General features: G+C 39.3%; 1 protein-coding gene across 3 annotated transcripts in view; it reads right to left on the bottom strand.

The window, feature by feature from the left end:
• The window catches only part of mipol1 (mirror-image polydactyly 1), a 99,809-nt gene that overhangs the window by 25,229 nt on the left and 58,216 nt on the right, over window positions 1–16,364 (bottom strand). For all 3 annotated transcript variants that reach the window (XM_082142341.1, XM_082142339.1, XM_082142340.1), the window contains exons 10-11: window positions 9,512–9,682; window positions 4,104–4,211 (exon numbers count right to left, since the gene is read on the bottom strand). In XM_082142341.1, coding sequence (XP_081998467.1) covers window positions 4,104–4,211; window positions 9,512–9,682 — 279 coding nt within the window. The remainder of the gene's footprint in view (window positions 1–4,103; window positions 4,212–9,511; window positions 9,683–16,364) is intronic.

The raw sequence follows: 16,364 nt of genomic DNA, 5'->3' as shown, positions 1-16,364 counted from the left end.
GTTGAAAAAGCACCATAAAAGAATCATAAAGGTAGTCCATTTAATTCAGAGGTTCTCAAGCAGGGGGCCGGGGCCTCTGCAAACTTCCTTGGGGGCCCAATAAGTCTTAAAATTATTTAAATGAAAAATCTTATTTAAAAAGCAGAAGACCAAAAATACAGATGTAAAACATTAAACTAACATCATAGTTTTGAGTTTATTTGTTTTATTACAACAGAAGTACCAGAGGTACATGTCAGCTTATATAGGAGGGCCCAACACACTCTCATGGCAAAACAATTGTACTATTTTTAACTACTTGACTATTTTTAACTATTTTGGCAAATTGGTGACTAATTAGCATGAATTTGTACAATGTCAAGTGTACGTTTCCATGTGATCTGCTTAGACCTTCATGCTTACCTTTTTTTTTGTACAAAAATCATTTATTTTCGAAGAAAATGCATACGAAATTGTCACCTTATTAGTTTTCTCATGAGATTAGGTTGAAGGGCCTTTGAATATTGAATATTTTGGGCAAAGAGGGCCTTGAAGTCAAAAAGGTTGAAATTGAGAACCACTTATATAACTTGTTCACTATATTCAGAGTTAGTTCATTAAATTAAAACTTGACAAGATGTAGTGTTAATTCACTGGTATTAAATCTGGCATGATGCGCCAGGTTTGAATGTGAATTTACTGAGAATTTACTGTGAATCGAAACTGAAAATGAACACAGAGCTGCGCTTTGGCTTTACTCTGAAACATGCAGCGCGTCAGACTATATTTATATAATTACATCACAACCATTGCGATTTGATGATCGAAAAGTTAAAAGAAACTGGTGAGTAACACAATTCCTACACAGATTTTTACTCGCATTTGGCGCTTTAACATTTTTCCATTTATTTAGTAATGGTTTAAGGTCTTTTCGCGATTTCAATCATCATAACCCCCCAAAAAAATTTCTTACATTTAAGCAATTCACGCTGTTCACACTTTTCAGGTCGAAAATTACGTAAATACGTAAAAAATCACATCCCTGAGATGAAATCAGTAAGGGCCCCGGCCCGCAGGAGAAGTTAAAGGTGAGGTCTGGACAGAACGATGAAGGCCAAGAGAGTGATGGGGGCAGGAGCAGGCGTGTGAGATCCCTTCACTGCTGTCAATGCAGAAGAGAAAAGCTGCAGAGCAAACACAGGTGGTTCAGAGCGAGGGCAGAGCTCTTCACAACGGCCCCCGCGAGCCTGTCCACATCCCCCACTCAGCATTTAGAGGGACGTGCACGCTTCAAACTAAAACCAGCCGACAAACACACATATACGTTGCATCTCTATTATTTTAATGTAAGCTAATTTGAAATATTACAGACTAGCTGAAACATTAAACGGTCATTGTCTCTTAAATGAACCTTGTTTCCTGTCAGGTTATTCCCAAAAAGATTCTCATGAAATTAGAGTACACAAACCTGCTTTCACACACATTTCACATTATAGATTTCCCGTTAACACATTGTTCTTAAACAAAGGCCCAGATTGAATTGACAGACTGCGGAATAGATTTAAATATGTGTTATGCGATTTAAGTTATGCGTTTAACGGCGCTGAATTCATAATCAAATGAGCTAAAATAACTGGTAAACACACACACAAGGGGTAAGCATGCAAACAGATTAAATGTGTGTTTGAAACACGCACATCCTTATATACACCTTCTGGCTGTATTCGATTTTAATTAGACATTATTTAGTCTGTTTTTGTTATGGGGGCTGTATTGTAGGCCTTTTTTTTTTTTTACTGCAGGCAATTGGTGACCACAAAGATAGCAAAGCCTGACCAACAATAAAGCTCTTATGGTTGTTGAGCAGGTTCTTTTACATGCGCTGAGGTGAAAATGAGACTGAAGAGATAAGACAAGGAATAGCCCCGGGTGATATCAACTGACAAAAGTCACGAGCCAAAAAACACTTTGCAGGTGCTTTGCTGTTCTGGTGAAATATGATGATGAGATGACAACAAACGCTAATACGCCCCTAATTTCCATCTTAATTGAAAAGAAAAAGAAAAACAACTGGCCTATCTTTACCATCAATATCTTCCATGATAAAAAGAACACCGGTTAACATTCTCTAAAGAGTCTGTCGATTAAAAACCTAGAAATTAATCATCCAAATGAAATCCCTGAAAGTTAGTGTGAGCTAAAAGCTAAATATAAAGATTTCAGAAGGAAGTCTTTGCTCATCATCTTAAACTCAACTCTTTTTTCACCCTGAAGATTTTCTCTGGCTTTCTTTAAAGTAAAATGTCAATCGATAAGTGGAAGTCCTGTTCATTTTTAAATTGTTTTGTGGATATGTTCCTGGCACTGTTGACTAATTTTACGACAGCTGTTCCCATTTCGTTTTAAATTAAAAACCCCGCTCTATAATCCCAGGAGTCAATCTATAATTAAGGGGATTTATAGAAAAACCAAGTGCTACATTAATAACAAAATTTAATATATTTCTTAATAAGCCATCAGCCGAACCGTCTTAAATGTGAAATATAATTTTTTATTTTTTGGGGAGAATCTTAAGTAAAATTGCTTGGAGACAGACTGGACTTTTTACCAGATTATAAATAATCATTATTTTTTATCTACTGGTAATCGTCGCCATGTGGCACAGACGAATCAAAGCATTTTCACACCACAATCCACATCATCACATCTAAATACAAACAATCCAGTATCCATTTGTTGGAGTTGGAGTATCATTATCACCAGTTTTGCCCCTCACCATTGGTTTGTTTCTGTGAATCCGACAGCAAATGTTCATCATATGGCTACACCATCAAAGCAAGTGATAACAGGCCTAGAAAAAGCCTAAATAAATATCTGAAATATATTTCATTAAACCACTTTTTAAAAATCAGGGCTGAATTTAACACAAAAAAAGGACCAACAAGGTCATTTAACATTTATCTTTAGGAATAAATTAAGCAATTAATAATAAAAATAAATAAATAAAATAAACAACACCAACAATAATAATAAATTAAGTAAAATAAATTCATATAAAACATTAAATAAGAAATATTTATTATTGATTATTTATTGAATTATGTAGATTAACGTTTTATAATAATAATAATAATAATAATGTTAATAATAAATCTAGATAATAAATATGATTTTTTCTGAGAGGGGGTTTTATCCTATAAAACTATCAAAATGTTATATTAGAAAATTTACGTCTAACAACTGATGTTTGAACTAGTGAGGTGTATCCATTCAAATGTCAGTTGTTGGACAATTAGTTGACTAGTCGACCATCGTAAACCTTTTTTTATAAGCCATGAGCCATTTAGAGATGGTACACTATTTCACTACCATCGCACTGATGTGTATGTGATGAATAAAACGGTGTAAAAACTATTTCACCATGAATGCTAATAATAACACAAGCTCAACCTCCCCTCTGAGACCTGCAGCCCATTGGGCGATGAGGTTAAGTGGATGATTACAACAAATGCAGTTTGTGTGTGAATGTATCCAGCTAAGACGCGGGTTAAGTCAGTGTGTTCAGGTACAGGTCCGACCCTGACTCAGCACCCCTGCTCGCCCAAGTCTCTCTCAGTGCATGTTTACATAGCTCTATCTAATGACGGCCCTTTTACAGCACTCTGCATTAAACTCAAGGGCTCTGGCTGCATCAGATAAATACAGCAAATCAAATAGGCCCGTGTTTGCCCTGCGTCTCCCTGACAGACCCGCAGCGAGGCATCGCAGCACACTGACCAGCCTGTGTCATCCTAAAACCCTGTCAAACAGACACCCGCGGCCGCCAGTCTATCGCTGCAAATCGCTGGAAAACAAGAGCAGGAGAGAGCAAATAGAAGTTAATGAATGATACAGTGGAGAGTGTAATGACGGGCTGATAATGGGTCCAGGGGCGACCGTGTGCGCGTACGGGGGACTGCTCGTGCGGTGAAGGTCGGATTCGAGGATGGTGTTGTTGGCAAATACCCCTGGTGTGTTTCGGCAAGCGTGTGCATTCTGTGAAAGCTAGCGTGGGCTAACCCGAGGGCTCGTGACATTCATTTCCAGAGGCTTCTTCCCACGTGGGAGGTGTGTGTGCGCTTTACCTTGCTCGCTCGTTCCCGATTGTTTTGGGCGGCCAGGTGGCGGCTGCTGTTTGCAGAATTATGGCATGGCTCTTTCACACGAATAAGCTCTTGTTCCAGACGCTTGCACTGAGAGAGAGAGAGAGAGAGAGAGAGAGAGGGAGAGAGAAGCGAGATCACTTGAATGCATTAAATCACAATTTACCCAGGTGATTAGACCAGCTATAAGAGGCTTGCTTTTACACATGGTTACTTTTGCATTAACCAAACAAGCCAAAACTATGTCAGATTAACTACTTGTGATCTTACCCAGTCACTTTCACTGTTGTGTTTCTGTAGAGTAGGATCAAACACATCTAAAAAAAGAACATCTCTGATGTTTCTCAGAATTGCTCAGAAATATCCTCCACGCATTGTACTATATTATATTTACATTCCAAATAACTGGTTAGATATTACATTCTTACAATCTTATGATCTATAATTAATCGTTTTTACGAGGAGTAGGGGTCATTTTATTGACAAAATAATTAAAAGTGCAAACGCTGGTGCACAAAATGACTACAACTTTGTTGAAAGCCTTTAAATAATATTTGCATTAAAGTTGGCTCAAGAATCCTGTGAAAACCAGTTGCACTGCCACATGGAAAAATAGTGTATGCAAGCACGTTCTATGAGAGGTGAAATCTCTGCAGGGTATAAATCTACATTCTCAGTTATGACTATATTTACTGTGAGAACCTCAGCACACACTTGCTGATATTACTCTCAGTTTGTGTCTGTGATCCCTGGAGGGACAGACTCATTTGTGGTATATTTCAAATATAAAATCACTTTCTTTTATGAAGAAAAATATGTGTGCTGTGGAACGTCCATACAGTGGAAAGAGAAATAGTTTCAGCCACTTGAGTAACTCAACAGCATTCATATATTAGGAAAATGCACATTACAAAAGACTGCTCGAGTTTGAGAGATGCCAAAAATTTTTTTTTTTTTTTTTTCACGTCAAAGTAAATGCATTCACAGGTAAAAAATTATTATTTGTCAAACAAATTTAGCAAAAATAAACAAAAAATGATACTTAAATAAAAAACAATTTAAGTACATTTTTAAAATGTAAACATTTTAAATTATGCATTTTCCCGCTAATAGCACTAATTGTATCATTGCATGGTAATCCAAAATGTATATATATATTTGTATGTGTGTATTGTGTGTGTATATATATATATATATATATTTGTGTGTGTGTATATATATATATATATTTATTATAAAAATAAATAGCCAGGGGATGAAAACTTTTACAATTTGATGTTTAAATTAAAATCAAGGTAAATTGTACTTAATTTGTCTTCCGGAAAACACAAGTATCTTCTGTTGCTTCTGAAGGGCAGTACTAAATGAATAATTTTTATATTTAAACCAAAAAAATGTGGACATCTTCCTGTTCAAAAGTTAATGCTTTGTGTTTCCTTCTGGAGTATCAGTGAATATTTGAACCTTTAATAGTTGTGTTTGAGTTCCTCAATTGTCCTCAGTGTGAAAAGATGGATCTCAAAATCATACTCATTGCTGGAAAGGGGTTAAAATATGCAAAAGAAAACTGATTAATTTGCAGGACCTGAAGGATTTTTCTGAAGAACATTAGGCAGTTTAACTGCTCAGGACAAGCAAGGGACTCAAAAACAACCATCACAAAACAAAAAAAAAGTGTTGTGGATCATCCAGATAATGGCACACACAGTATTAAGAATCAAGGTTACATAAACTTTTGAAAGGGGTCATTTAAAAATTCAGCAATTTTTTTGTCTTGTAGACTATATGTAAACATCTTTTATGTAAAATATCTTATTCAGGACAGTACTAAATAACATAACATGCATTTTAAATAAGTAATATATATAATATATATATATATATATATATATATATATATATATATATATATATATATAATGTGGTTTTACATGTAAAGTGGTGCAACTAATGTTGGTGGTACACTTTGCCCTCAAAAACTATTACAAATACTATTATAAAATTTTGAAAATTGTTTCACTCTATTGAAATATGACAGCTTACTGAGCAGAATTGAATAGTACAAGTGCCTAAACATAATTCCCTATCCACAAAGCCCATGTCCTCTCCTCATTTTACCTTACAATATGAGACTCTCCGGCAGACTTTCATACAGACAGACTGAGAGACAGACAGGCGCTTTAAACATACACTGTTGTGACCAGCTCTTTGGCGGGTATTATTGTAAGTAGGCTTGTTTTCTACCAGTCCATATGTGCTCCTCTCCATGTCCACATTCCAGGATCGACGGACACTTACCAGGAATGTAAACCATCCTCACGGCCTGACAAGTCCCAATGTTTCAACATTCAGCCGTCTCAAAGAGTAGCGCCCGCGCAAACAAGCCTCTCAGCCACCGACCCCGCTCCTGTCTCTTTCCTCTGCAGACTAAAATAATACCGCCGCCGTCCAGACAAAACACACAGCTCCTCTTTAGTGTCAGCCTGAGTTATGGTTCTCGGGCAGCAGATGTTTTTTAGGGGGAAACGTATTTTAATCAGAATGCACCTCTGCGGTGACGCAAAAGGCCAGCACTGCAGTCAGCGCCCCAAAAATAACCGGGGCGAAATGGAGCGTAGGAAGTAGGAACAGACACATTAACCTATTTTAACTTTTTAATCCACCAATTAAAGTCTCAGATGGTAATATTAAACAGCACAAAAACACAAGAGTAGAAATAAGAGGCCTGAACCACGTGACAGCATGTTCTACAAGCGGAGAGAAAATTCAGCGGAATAAGATCTCAAGACAATCAGCAAACCCTAATTCACCGTGAGATGCGACTCAATTTCCTCTCTCACTTTAACATCAGCACTCTATCAAGATCAAGAGAAATTCAATAAGCGCGCAGCGCAGGGACATAACGAAGCAGATCTTATTCTCTGCGTTAACTGTGAGGAGAGGAAGGAAGTGAGAATAAGATTTATTTCTTCCAGCACTTATCCAGCTTTTCGTATTCCGGCAGGCCAAAGGGATGTGGCGGCCCTCTGCCTGGAGCCGGGCTCTAATCCCTACGAGATGAGGAGAGAGATGGGAGGAACGGCAGGGGAGGGAGATATCCTTGAGGATAGAGTGAGGACCCATTCCCGTCTCAGAGGGATTAGGCCTGGGGTTTTTGCAACTTATTTTTGAAATTACCCCACAGATTCAGGTTTTTGGCCCCAATGAAAAGCCTTCTAGGGGACGTTTTGCAGCCGTGTGCTGCTGGGTTTTTGGGCGGAGTTGGAAGAGTGACACCTGGCCTTCTGTTCATTTCAGAGAGGTTGACACAGGTTGTCATGGTTGAGCTGTCACTGGCTTTCCGCCTGCATTTATCTGCACGACAGGATTTATTTTATGAATCTGGCCTACCTCCAATAAAGGACTCAGTCGATCAGAAGAATCTGAGCAGTACAAGTACATTTAAAATATGAACAGGGCAAAATCTAAACATAAGGTCTCTATTAATCCATAAAAAATTAAATAAAAAAAAAGACTTGAAAGTCCTTATCTTAGACCCTCTTATATATCCTTTGGACATTGAAAATGAATTGCTATAATAGCATATCATTTAAAAAATGTCATTAAAATATAACTGCCCGGCCAAAAAAAAGTCGCTGTTTGGATTTAGATGGACAAATGCTTAATGTCCCCATGTAGTCAGTCATTATATCCCTTAAAACTCATATTTAATCACCAAAATGACATATATATAAAAAAAATAAAAAAATCCTTGAAAAAAATGTATTCATGCCTTAAAATTGCTTGGATGTAACTCTACACCAACTCATGTCAACTCTAACTCTACCATTGCCTTATTTACTATACCCGGTTCTATGAATATGCAAATTAGCTCCGCCCCAACCAGCTCAGAGATCCACACATTGACCTGATTGGTTACAAGGTAGTTTGTGACGTCATAAACACCAGCGATTTCAAACCGAGTTTTTGAGACTGTCTTTGGTTCAATTTGCACATGGTTTGTCTTAAAGCATAAATATAATAATCACTGCAATAACGATACAATGATAGACTTTTAAAGTCCCCCTGTGGTGAAAATGAAGCTTTTAAAATGAAGCTTTTAATGTTAAGTCTATGTGGTGTTATTTAAATAGATCAAAAGTGACAGTAAAGACATTTATAATGTTACAAATTATTTCTATTTCAAATAAATGTTTTTTTTTTTTTACTTTTTATCCAAAAAATAAATAAAAGTAATGATTTGAAAAACTATTGATCAGAACTGTTTTTAACACTGATAACAATAAAACTGATAATAATACGAAGTGTTTCTTGAGCAGCAAATCATCATATTAGAATGATTTCTGAAGGATCATGTGACACTGAAGACTGGAGAAATGATGCTGAAAATTCTGCTTAAACATCACAGAAATAAATTATTTTTTAATATATAAGGATGAGAGAAAGCATTCCAATCAAAAATATTCAGACAAATCCAACCATATAAATATTAGAGCAGATTATACCTTGCAACCACCTACACAGATGAATTTACAATCACACAAAGAGTTTTCATCTTTACTCTATATGCTTTTATTTACACTACATTTCATTGCAGAAATTCCACTTTTATTGCCAGAATCCCCCTTATTTTTGGCAATATAAAAGAGTGTTGTATCACTTTCCAAAAATCCACCTCATATCCAATAAAACTGATTACAGTAAATTACCAGTCTGGAACACTGTTCATTTCTGAGTGTCACAAGTCTGGGAAATCCAATAGTCAGAAAGGCCTCGATGACCTGTACCATCACACCTGATAAAAGTTACAACACACAGTACCCACTGACCCAAAACAACACCGGGAATGACCGTTAGATACAATTCCGTGTCCAAATAATGAAATCAAGCACATTATATAACACCAATTATGAAACGTAGGCAATATTTATCAACAAAGAAATCCCAGCAAATACATCCACTGCCCCACACTTGAACTCTATGATGAAGCTGAATATCTGGATGTCAATATTTAGCTACCTGCTTGTTTGTTTTCATTTGATTGAATTATGTGTGTAGGAACGATATACCAAATATTTGAGGTTATGCAGCAATATTTGTCCCTACATGTGAATTAGGTAGCTGGTGTGTTGATTCTTAAATCAGTGCAGGATCTGTGAATAAACACAGATGTATGTGCTTTAATAGACCAATAATCAAAGTCATCTCGCAGAGGAGTTCAATCGCAGGAGGAGGAGAGATAGTCAATATTTAGAGAGTCGTATTTGATTTTTTTCTATGGTGTAAAGGTTTCTGGCTTGGTACACAACTACTGTGAGTGGAGTGTTTAGGGCTGGTGTGGGTTAGGATTGACCCTTTGTGGAGTGCATGTGTGTGTCGTAGGTTTGTACCCTGGTTATAGCAGTGTCTCTTTCCTCTATGACGGCTTTCATCTCCTCTGAGGTGATCTGGGAGCGACGCTCTCTGGCTCTCTGGATCTGCTCGATGATGGCCGCCCCGCTCTGCTCGATAGCGAGGGCAGAGTCCGCGCTGTTAACCCTGTTCAACAGCTCTTCCAGGTCCTGACCAGAACATACAAATAAAACCACAGTTCATCAGGGAAATAGCATTTGATCATGTATTAAGAATTAGTCAATATTAATTATCACTGGCATTGGCATTTGAATCGTGTTTCTAGCATCTCTGATTAACAGCTGAATTATGGCTAGTCATTTTCAGGAGTGGTGTTTGCATGTGCAAAACTCTCTGTCATGATGCAAAGCTCTTCTGAGTGGTTGGAACAGTTAATTAAACCTTTAGACAAATTCTAAAAATATTTTTTTTTTTTGAGTGTTATATTTGATACATCAATCTTTGAGTGTGATATTGAGAGAATATGGAGATCATACCTGAACATCGATTTTATTCAGAGGTCCGAAATGAGCAAAGATTTGCAATTTGGTGCGGTTGTTAATACAACCCCAAATCAAGAAAAGTTGGGATATTATGTAACATGCAAGAATCTGTGATTTGTTAATTCTCTTTCAACTCTATTTAACTGAGAAAAGTACAAAGAAAAGTGTAACCCTGGTTAAATAAGATTTACAAATATTATTTATTTGTATGCTGCTTGAATATAATATGATTATTCACATATGTGAAACACTACATAAAATACATCTATATAAATATATGTTTATTTCATTGGAGTTCAGAAGTGAGTAACAACAAATCAGAGCGCTGGGTTGTTAGCCCCGCCTCCTTGCTTACTGATCGCGTCGCGCAGATCATGTTAGAAAGCAGATGCAGAGTGACGGAGAAATGTGATCTGACGCGAGAGTGGAAAAAAATAGAAACATATGTTCCTTAAACTGTTCAAAGTTTTAAAAAAACAACAACAACCACGAGATAGAGGATCCAGTGTGATTGTGCAGATCGGGCATTTCAGAGGTTACATTTTGACTCGGTGAGTTTACCAAATGTTATAATTAGCCTAAAACAAAAACAAAAAACGAATGACAACACATTGGATGTGATAATGGTTTATTTGTTTTATGCATATGAGACAAAATTGGGTTATATTGTGATGTTATATGGGTTGGATTGTTTATTTGCAGTGTGGTTGTGTCAGACCGCATGGTGTATTAAGTGTTCACCACTGACGCCATTTTGAGTGCGCGTGCCTGTGAAAAAAAAAGAAAGACGTGAATGAACAGGTAATTGAATATAATGTCATTTACTATGATGATGGTATTCATGTATGTATTGTATTTGTTTTCTGTGTTATATTTAAATGTAACTCATTATTGAGATACAATATTGAATGCATATTCTGGCCTGTGATCAGGCCAGGTTTTTTTCTGTGTGAATGTTTTTTGTTCAAGATGGATTTCCTTAATTGATGGCGAGCCTCCCACTTCGATTCTGAAAGGATCACGAACTTAGAGGAAAGGACCGTTTTCAGTTCTATTATTTCTTCCTGAGATAAGTAAAAGAACCTATTTACAGAGACTGATATATATATTTTTTTTTTGTTGGGACTGAAACATCTCAAGAGCCCAATTGAGAGTTTAAGACTGATCAAAATTCCAGTTGATATTTCATTTGAACTTGAAGTACTGAATTCAGTGGGTTAAATGTAAAACCACTGCTGATTGTTTTCTCCAATTTGTGTTCCATTGAATACATTGATTGGGATTGTGATTACTGATATGAAAATTTATTCAGAGGGTGCACCCAGGGTATAGTTATTTGTCTTATTTTTGTTTGTTTTTTATATTGTACCTTGTTTATGTGATTGAAAAAAAATAACACTAAAGAAAATCACTGAACTAAAAGTAAAGTGTTATTGGTTCAACTTACCTTTTGTCTCTGCCTGTTACTCAGTACCACCACTACCTCCTTTTACGTACTGTGCAGTCTTCTGATTTCATTTTTCTGGTCCGATAGTGAGTTAATACCCGCTACAAATGTGGCGAGCCAGCCAGGAGGTGGCGCTGTTGCTGAGTATTAACAGTTGAGATTAAATTTGCATCTTTTGATCCTTCACAAACAAAAATGGAGATCGTTGAGGCAGAGGGTATTAAGGTTCCAAACTCTGTGATTGTTAGTGGCTTGACTAAAACCGAGAGTGATGATGAGTTAATTGACATCTTGAAAAGCTATGGTTCTTTTGCCAGAACCATTTCCATTAGTGACAAACAATCAGAATTTTACCAGAGCACAATAATTGAATATAACAGTGGTCAAGCCTTGGAAATGCTAGAACCCCAGCTACCCTTTACTCACCAGCTGTCCAGTGATCCAGGTATCACTTACCACGTGAGGGCATTATCTAGTGTCTTTACACAGCAATTGGGCAGTAGTGTCACTCAATCTTACCTTGAAGGACTGAAAGAAATAGCTAAACTGAGTGGAACCAATTTTGAAGCAGTGTTGAGCCAAATGCTTTCTCAAATGAGCGCAGAACTCACACCAGCATCCACTGATCTTGAGGCTGGAGATGGAAACCCTAATGGGCAATCACCCCAAAAACTCCCTGGCGAGTGTGTTGGAGCAGCACCTGTTAAACCAAGTCAGGTAGATGAACCACAGTCACGGCCCACGCCTATTAAATCGAATGCCCCACCTCTCTTTACCTCTCAACAGATACTAAATCCACCTGAAGTTCAGAAATTCATTGTTGAACACGTTGTGAGGAGTGGTGAAGTGGCTGCCCAAGGGCCTGTACAGGCAAGGCTCAGGGTGTTCTCCGGTAAATGTCCTAGACCTGGAAATGAGGTTGATTATGACACTTGGCGCTCCAGTGTTGAGCTTGTTTTGAAAGACCCTGGCTTATCTGATCTGCATGTGTCCAGGAAGATAGTGGACAGTCTTTTGCCACCTGCAGCCGATGTCATAAAGCATCTAAGCCCTGAAGCTCCATCCTCAGCTTACCTTCAGTTGCTAGATTCTGCTTTTGGCATTGTTGAAGATGGGGATGAGCTCCTTGCGAGATTTATGAATACCCTACAGGATGCCGGTGAGAAACCATCCGCTTACCTTTATAGATTGCAGACAGCTTTGAGGGCGACTATCAAAAGAGGTGGAATAACTCCTGAAGAGGCAGACCGGCACCTCCTCAAGCAGTTTTGTAGAGGTTGCTGGGATAATGAATTGATTACTGATCTGCAGCTAGAGCAGAAGCGCAACCGTCCTCCTTCTTTTGCGCAGTTTCTGCTCATGCTACGCACAGAAGAAGACAAACATACAGCAAAGGTCACTCGTATGAAGCAGCATCTTGGGTCTTCTAAACAGAGAGCTCTGATGCATTCCCAAAGAACGTGGGTCTCAGCAGAACTTGAGCAAAGGGAAGCTCCGGGAGTGGTTTCACTTGCAACTGAAACACAGGAGCTCAAGAAACAGATTGCTAAGCTACAAAGTCAGTTAGCCAATCTTATGACCAAGCCAAAAACCCAGAAGAAATTCCTACCGCAAGAAGCAGTAGACAAACAGTGCAAACTGAAGATAGGAACTGCTGGCAATGTGAGTGCAAATCCAGCCAATAAGAAACCAACAGGCAGGCCGAGACCATGGTACTGTTTTAAATGTGGCGAGGATGGCCACGTTGCATCTTCTTGCACTTCTGAACCTAACCCTGCACTTGTCACTAACAAACGTAAGCTCCTAAAAGAGAAACAGCTTCAGTGGGATGCTCAGAACCCCACCGCCAATCCTGATTTAAACTAGAGCCAGCTCTTGTTGTGGGACAGACAGGGGCTGAAGTTAAAGCAAATCGTCCCACTACTAAACATGTTTCAAACAAATGTCAATCTTCTAGTAAGCAAAGTTCTAGCCTGCCAAAAGGTTTAGTCGGTGCTAGGTGCATTGCGAAGGTCAGCATAGCCGGTGAAAAGTGTCATTGTTTATTGGATACTGGGTCACAAGTCACAACCGTCCCCAAGTCCTTTTATGAGCAGCATCTCTCAGAGTACCCCATTAACTCCATCAATGACATCTTGGAAGTAGAATGCGCCAATGGTCTGTCTGTCCCATATGAAGGCTATATAGAAGTAGACATTACCTTTCCTGAGGAGTTTCTGGGTGCGAGTGTTGAGGTGCCTACCGTAGCCCTAGTAGTACCTGATGTGAAATCTCACAATCAACCCTTGGTTTTAATAGGCACAAACACCTTGGATGTTCTCTATGAACAACATTCAAATGCGAATTCCCCAACATACCAACCAGCTTCATTTGGTTACAGAGTGGTTTTGAAGACACTTGAAACAAGATGGAAACAAAACACAAATGGTATTCTGGGTCATGTGCGGTTGAAAAGTAAAGTGCCTGAGGTCATGGCTGCAGGTCAGACAGTAGTTGTGGAAGGTTCCGTTGCAGTGCCCTGTGGAGCTGAAAAGTGTGTTGTGGTGGACCATCCATCTAACTCATCTTTGCCTGGTGGAGTATTTGTGAAACGCTGCCTACTCACCCTCTCTAAAACTCGGCCTTACCATTTACCAGTGGTCCTCACAAATGAAACCGAACATGATATAGCTATCCCACCAAGGTGTATAGTAGCAGAACTCCATGCGATCAAATCAGTACTTCCTCCTCCAAACACCTCTGTAGATAAGCACCTACCTGCTCAGGAGCTCAATTTCACCTTAAATTTTGGTGAGTCCCCATTACCACAGGAATGGAAGGACCGTATCACTAAAAAGCTCAGAGAAATGCCAGAAGTTTTCAGTCAGCACGACTTAGACTTTGGGCACACCCAGAAGGTAAAACATCGCATAACTCTGAACAATGAGACCCCTTTTAAACACAGAGCACGGCCAATCCACCCACAAGATGTTGAGGCGGTCCGCAAGCATCTACGTGACCTTCTAGCAAGTGGAGTCATACAAGAGTCCGAGTCACCCTTTTCCTCACCCATAGTGGTGGTGAGAAAGAAAAACGGAGATATACGGCTGTGTATTGATTATAGGAAGTTAAACCTCCAGACAGTGAAGGATGCGTATGCACTCCCCAATCTTGAGGAAACTTTTTCTGCTCTGACCGGTTCTAAATGGTTTTCCGTACTAGATTTGAAATCGGGATATTATCAGATAGAAGTTGAGGAGTCTGACAAACCCAAAACTGCCTTTGTCTGCCCATTGGGGTTTTGGGAATTCAATCGTATGCCCCAAGGTGTCACCAACGCACCAAGTACTTTCCAAAGATTGATGGAGAAGTGTATGGGGGACATTAATCTGAAGGAAGTGCTGGTCTTTTTGGACGACCTGATAATATTCTCTGACACTCCAGAGGAGCATGAGAGACGGCTATTAAATGTTCTATCTCGCCTCAAAGAGTACGGACTGAAACTTTCTTTGGAGAAATGTAAATTTTTCCAAACCTCAGTTCGCTATCTAGGACACATTGTGTCGGAGCATGGAGTTGAGACAGATCCCGAAAAGATACAAGCTTTAAAAACCTGGCCGAGTCCCCAGAACCTAAAAGAGTTGAGGTCATTTTTGGGCTTTTCCGGCTACTATCGCCGGTTCATTAAGGATTATTCGAGAATTGTAAAACCACTCAATGATCTTACGTCTGGATATCCACCATTAAGGAAAAGTGGAAAAAAGAGTGACAAAAAGGGTCAGTACTACAATCCTAAGGAGCCCTTTGGGAGTCGTTGGACACCCCTATGTGAGGAAGCTTTTCAGTCCATTATCGGAAAGCTAACTAGCGCACCTGTCCTGGGTTATGCTGATCCCAAACTCCCCTACTTTCTCCATACAGACGCCAGCATCAAAGGGTTGGGAGCTGCCCTGTATCAAGAACAAGGTGGGCAGATGCGTGCAATTGCATTTGCGAGCAGAGGGCTGTCGCACAGTGAGTCAAGGTATCCCGCTCACAAACTTGAATTCCTTGCTCTCAAATGGGCAGTAACAGAAAAGTTTAGCGATTACCTTTATGGCAGTCCATTCACTGTCATTACAGATAGCAACCCTCTCACGCATGTTCTTACCACTGCAAGATTGGATGCTACAAGTTATCGGTGGCTTGCAGCTCTTTCCACTTTTTCATTCAAGTTGCAGTACAGAGCAGGCAAGCTGAACATCGACGCGGATAGCCTTTCAAGGCGACCTCAAGAGCCTTTTCCAGAAAATCCCTTGTCCCAAAAGGAGCACGAAAGGATCCAACAGTTCATGCAGCATCAGCTTACAAACACTGAAGATTCTGTCAGTACCCCGGATGATGTAGTCCAGGCTATCTATGAGAAGCACTTGGTTAGGCAGTCAGCTGATGTTGGCCCAGGCATTGCTCTCGTAAGCTCCCTTGCAATATGTCCCGATGCTGTTCCCGACTGTTATGAACAAGAGGGTAGTTCTGATTGTTTACCTCTTATACCTCACCTTTCAAAAGACCTCTATGACAAACAAAGAGCCGATCCAGTTCTTCGAGAGGTGATTTTGCATTTGGAGTTGGGAGAAAAACCCTCACCAACAGTAAGGAAGGAACTTCCTGGTCTTCCCTATTTCTTAAAAGAGTGGGACCGCTTTGAGTTAAAGGACGGAGTACTTTACAGGAGACGGAAAGACAAGGATTCCACCATTTACCAGTTAGTGCTCCCTGAAGAACTAAGATCCTCTGTGATGAGCAGTTTACATGACCACATGGGTCACATGGGGATGGAGAGAACTTTGGATCTGGTCAGGTCCCGGTTCTACTGGCCGAAAATGGCTTCTGAAGTGGAACAGAAGATCAGGACTTGTGGTCGGTGTGTGCGAAGGAAGTCCT

Source organism: Leuciscus leuciscus, assembly GCF_965113295.1.
Source record: "Leuciscus leuciscus genome assembly, chromosome: 17".
NCBI lineage: Eukaryota > Metazoa > Chordata > Actinopteri > Cypriniformes > Leuciscidae > Leuciscus > Leuciscus leuciscus.
The sequence above is the reverse complement of the archived record's forward strand: the minus strand, read 5'-3'. Positions and strand labels throughout refer to the sequence as shown.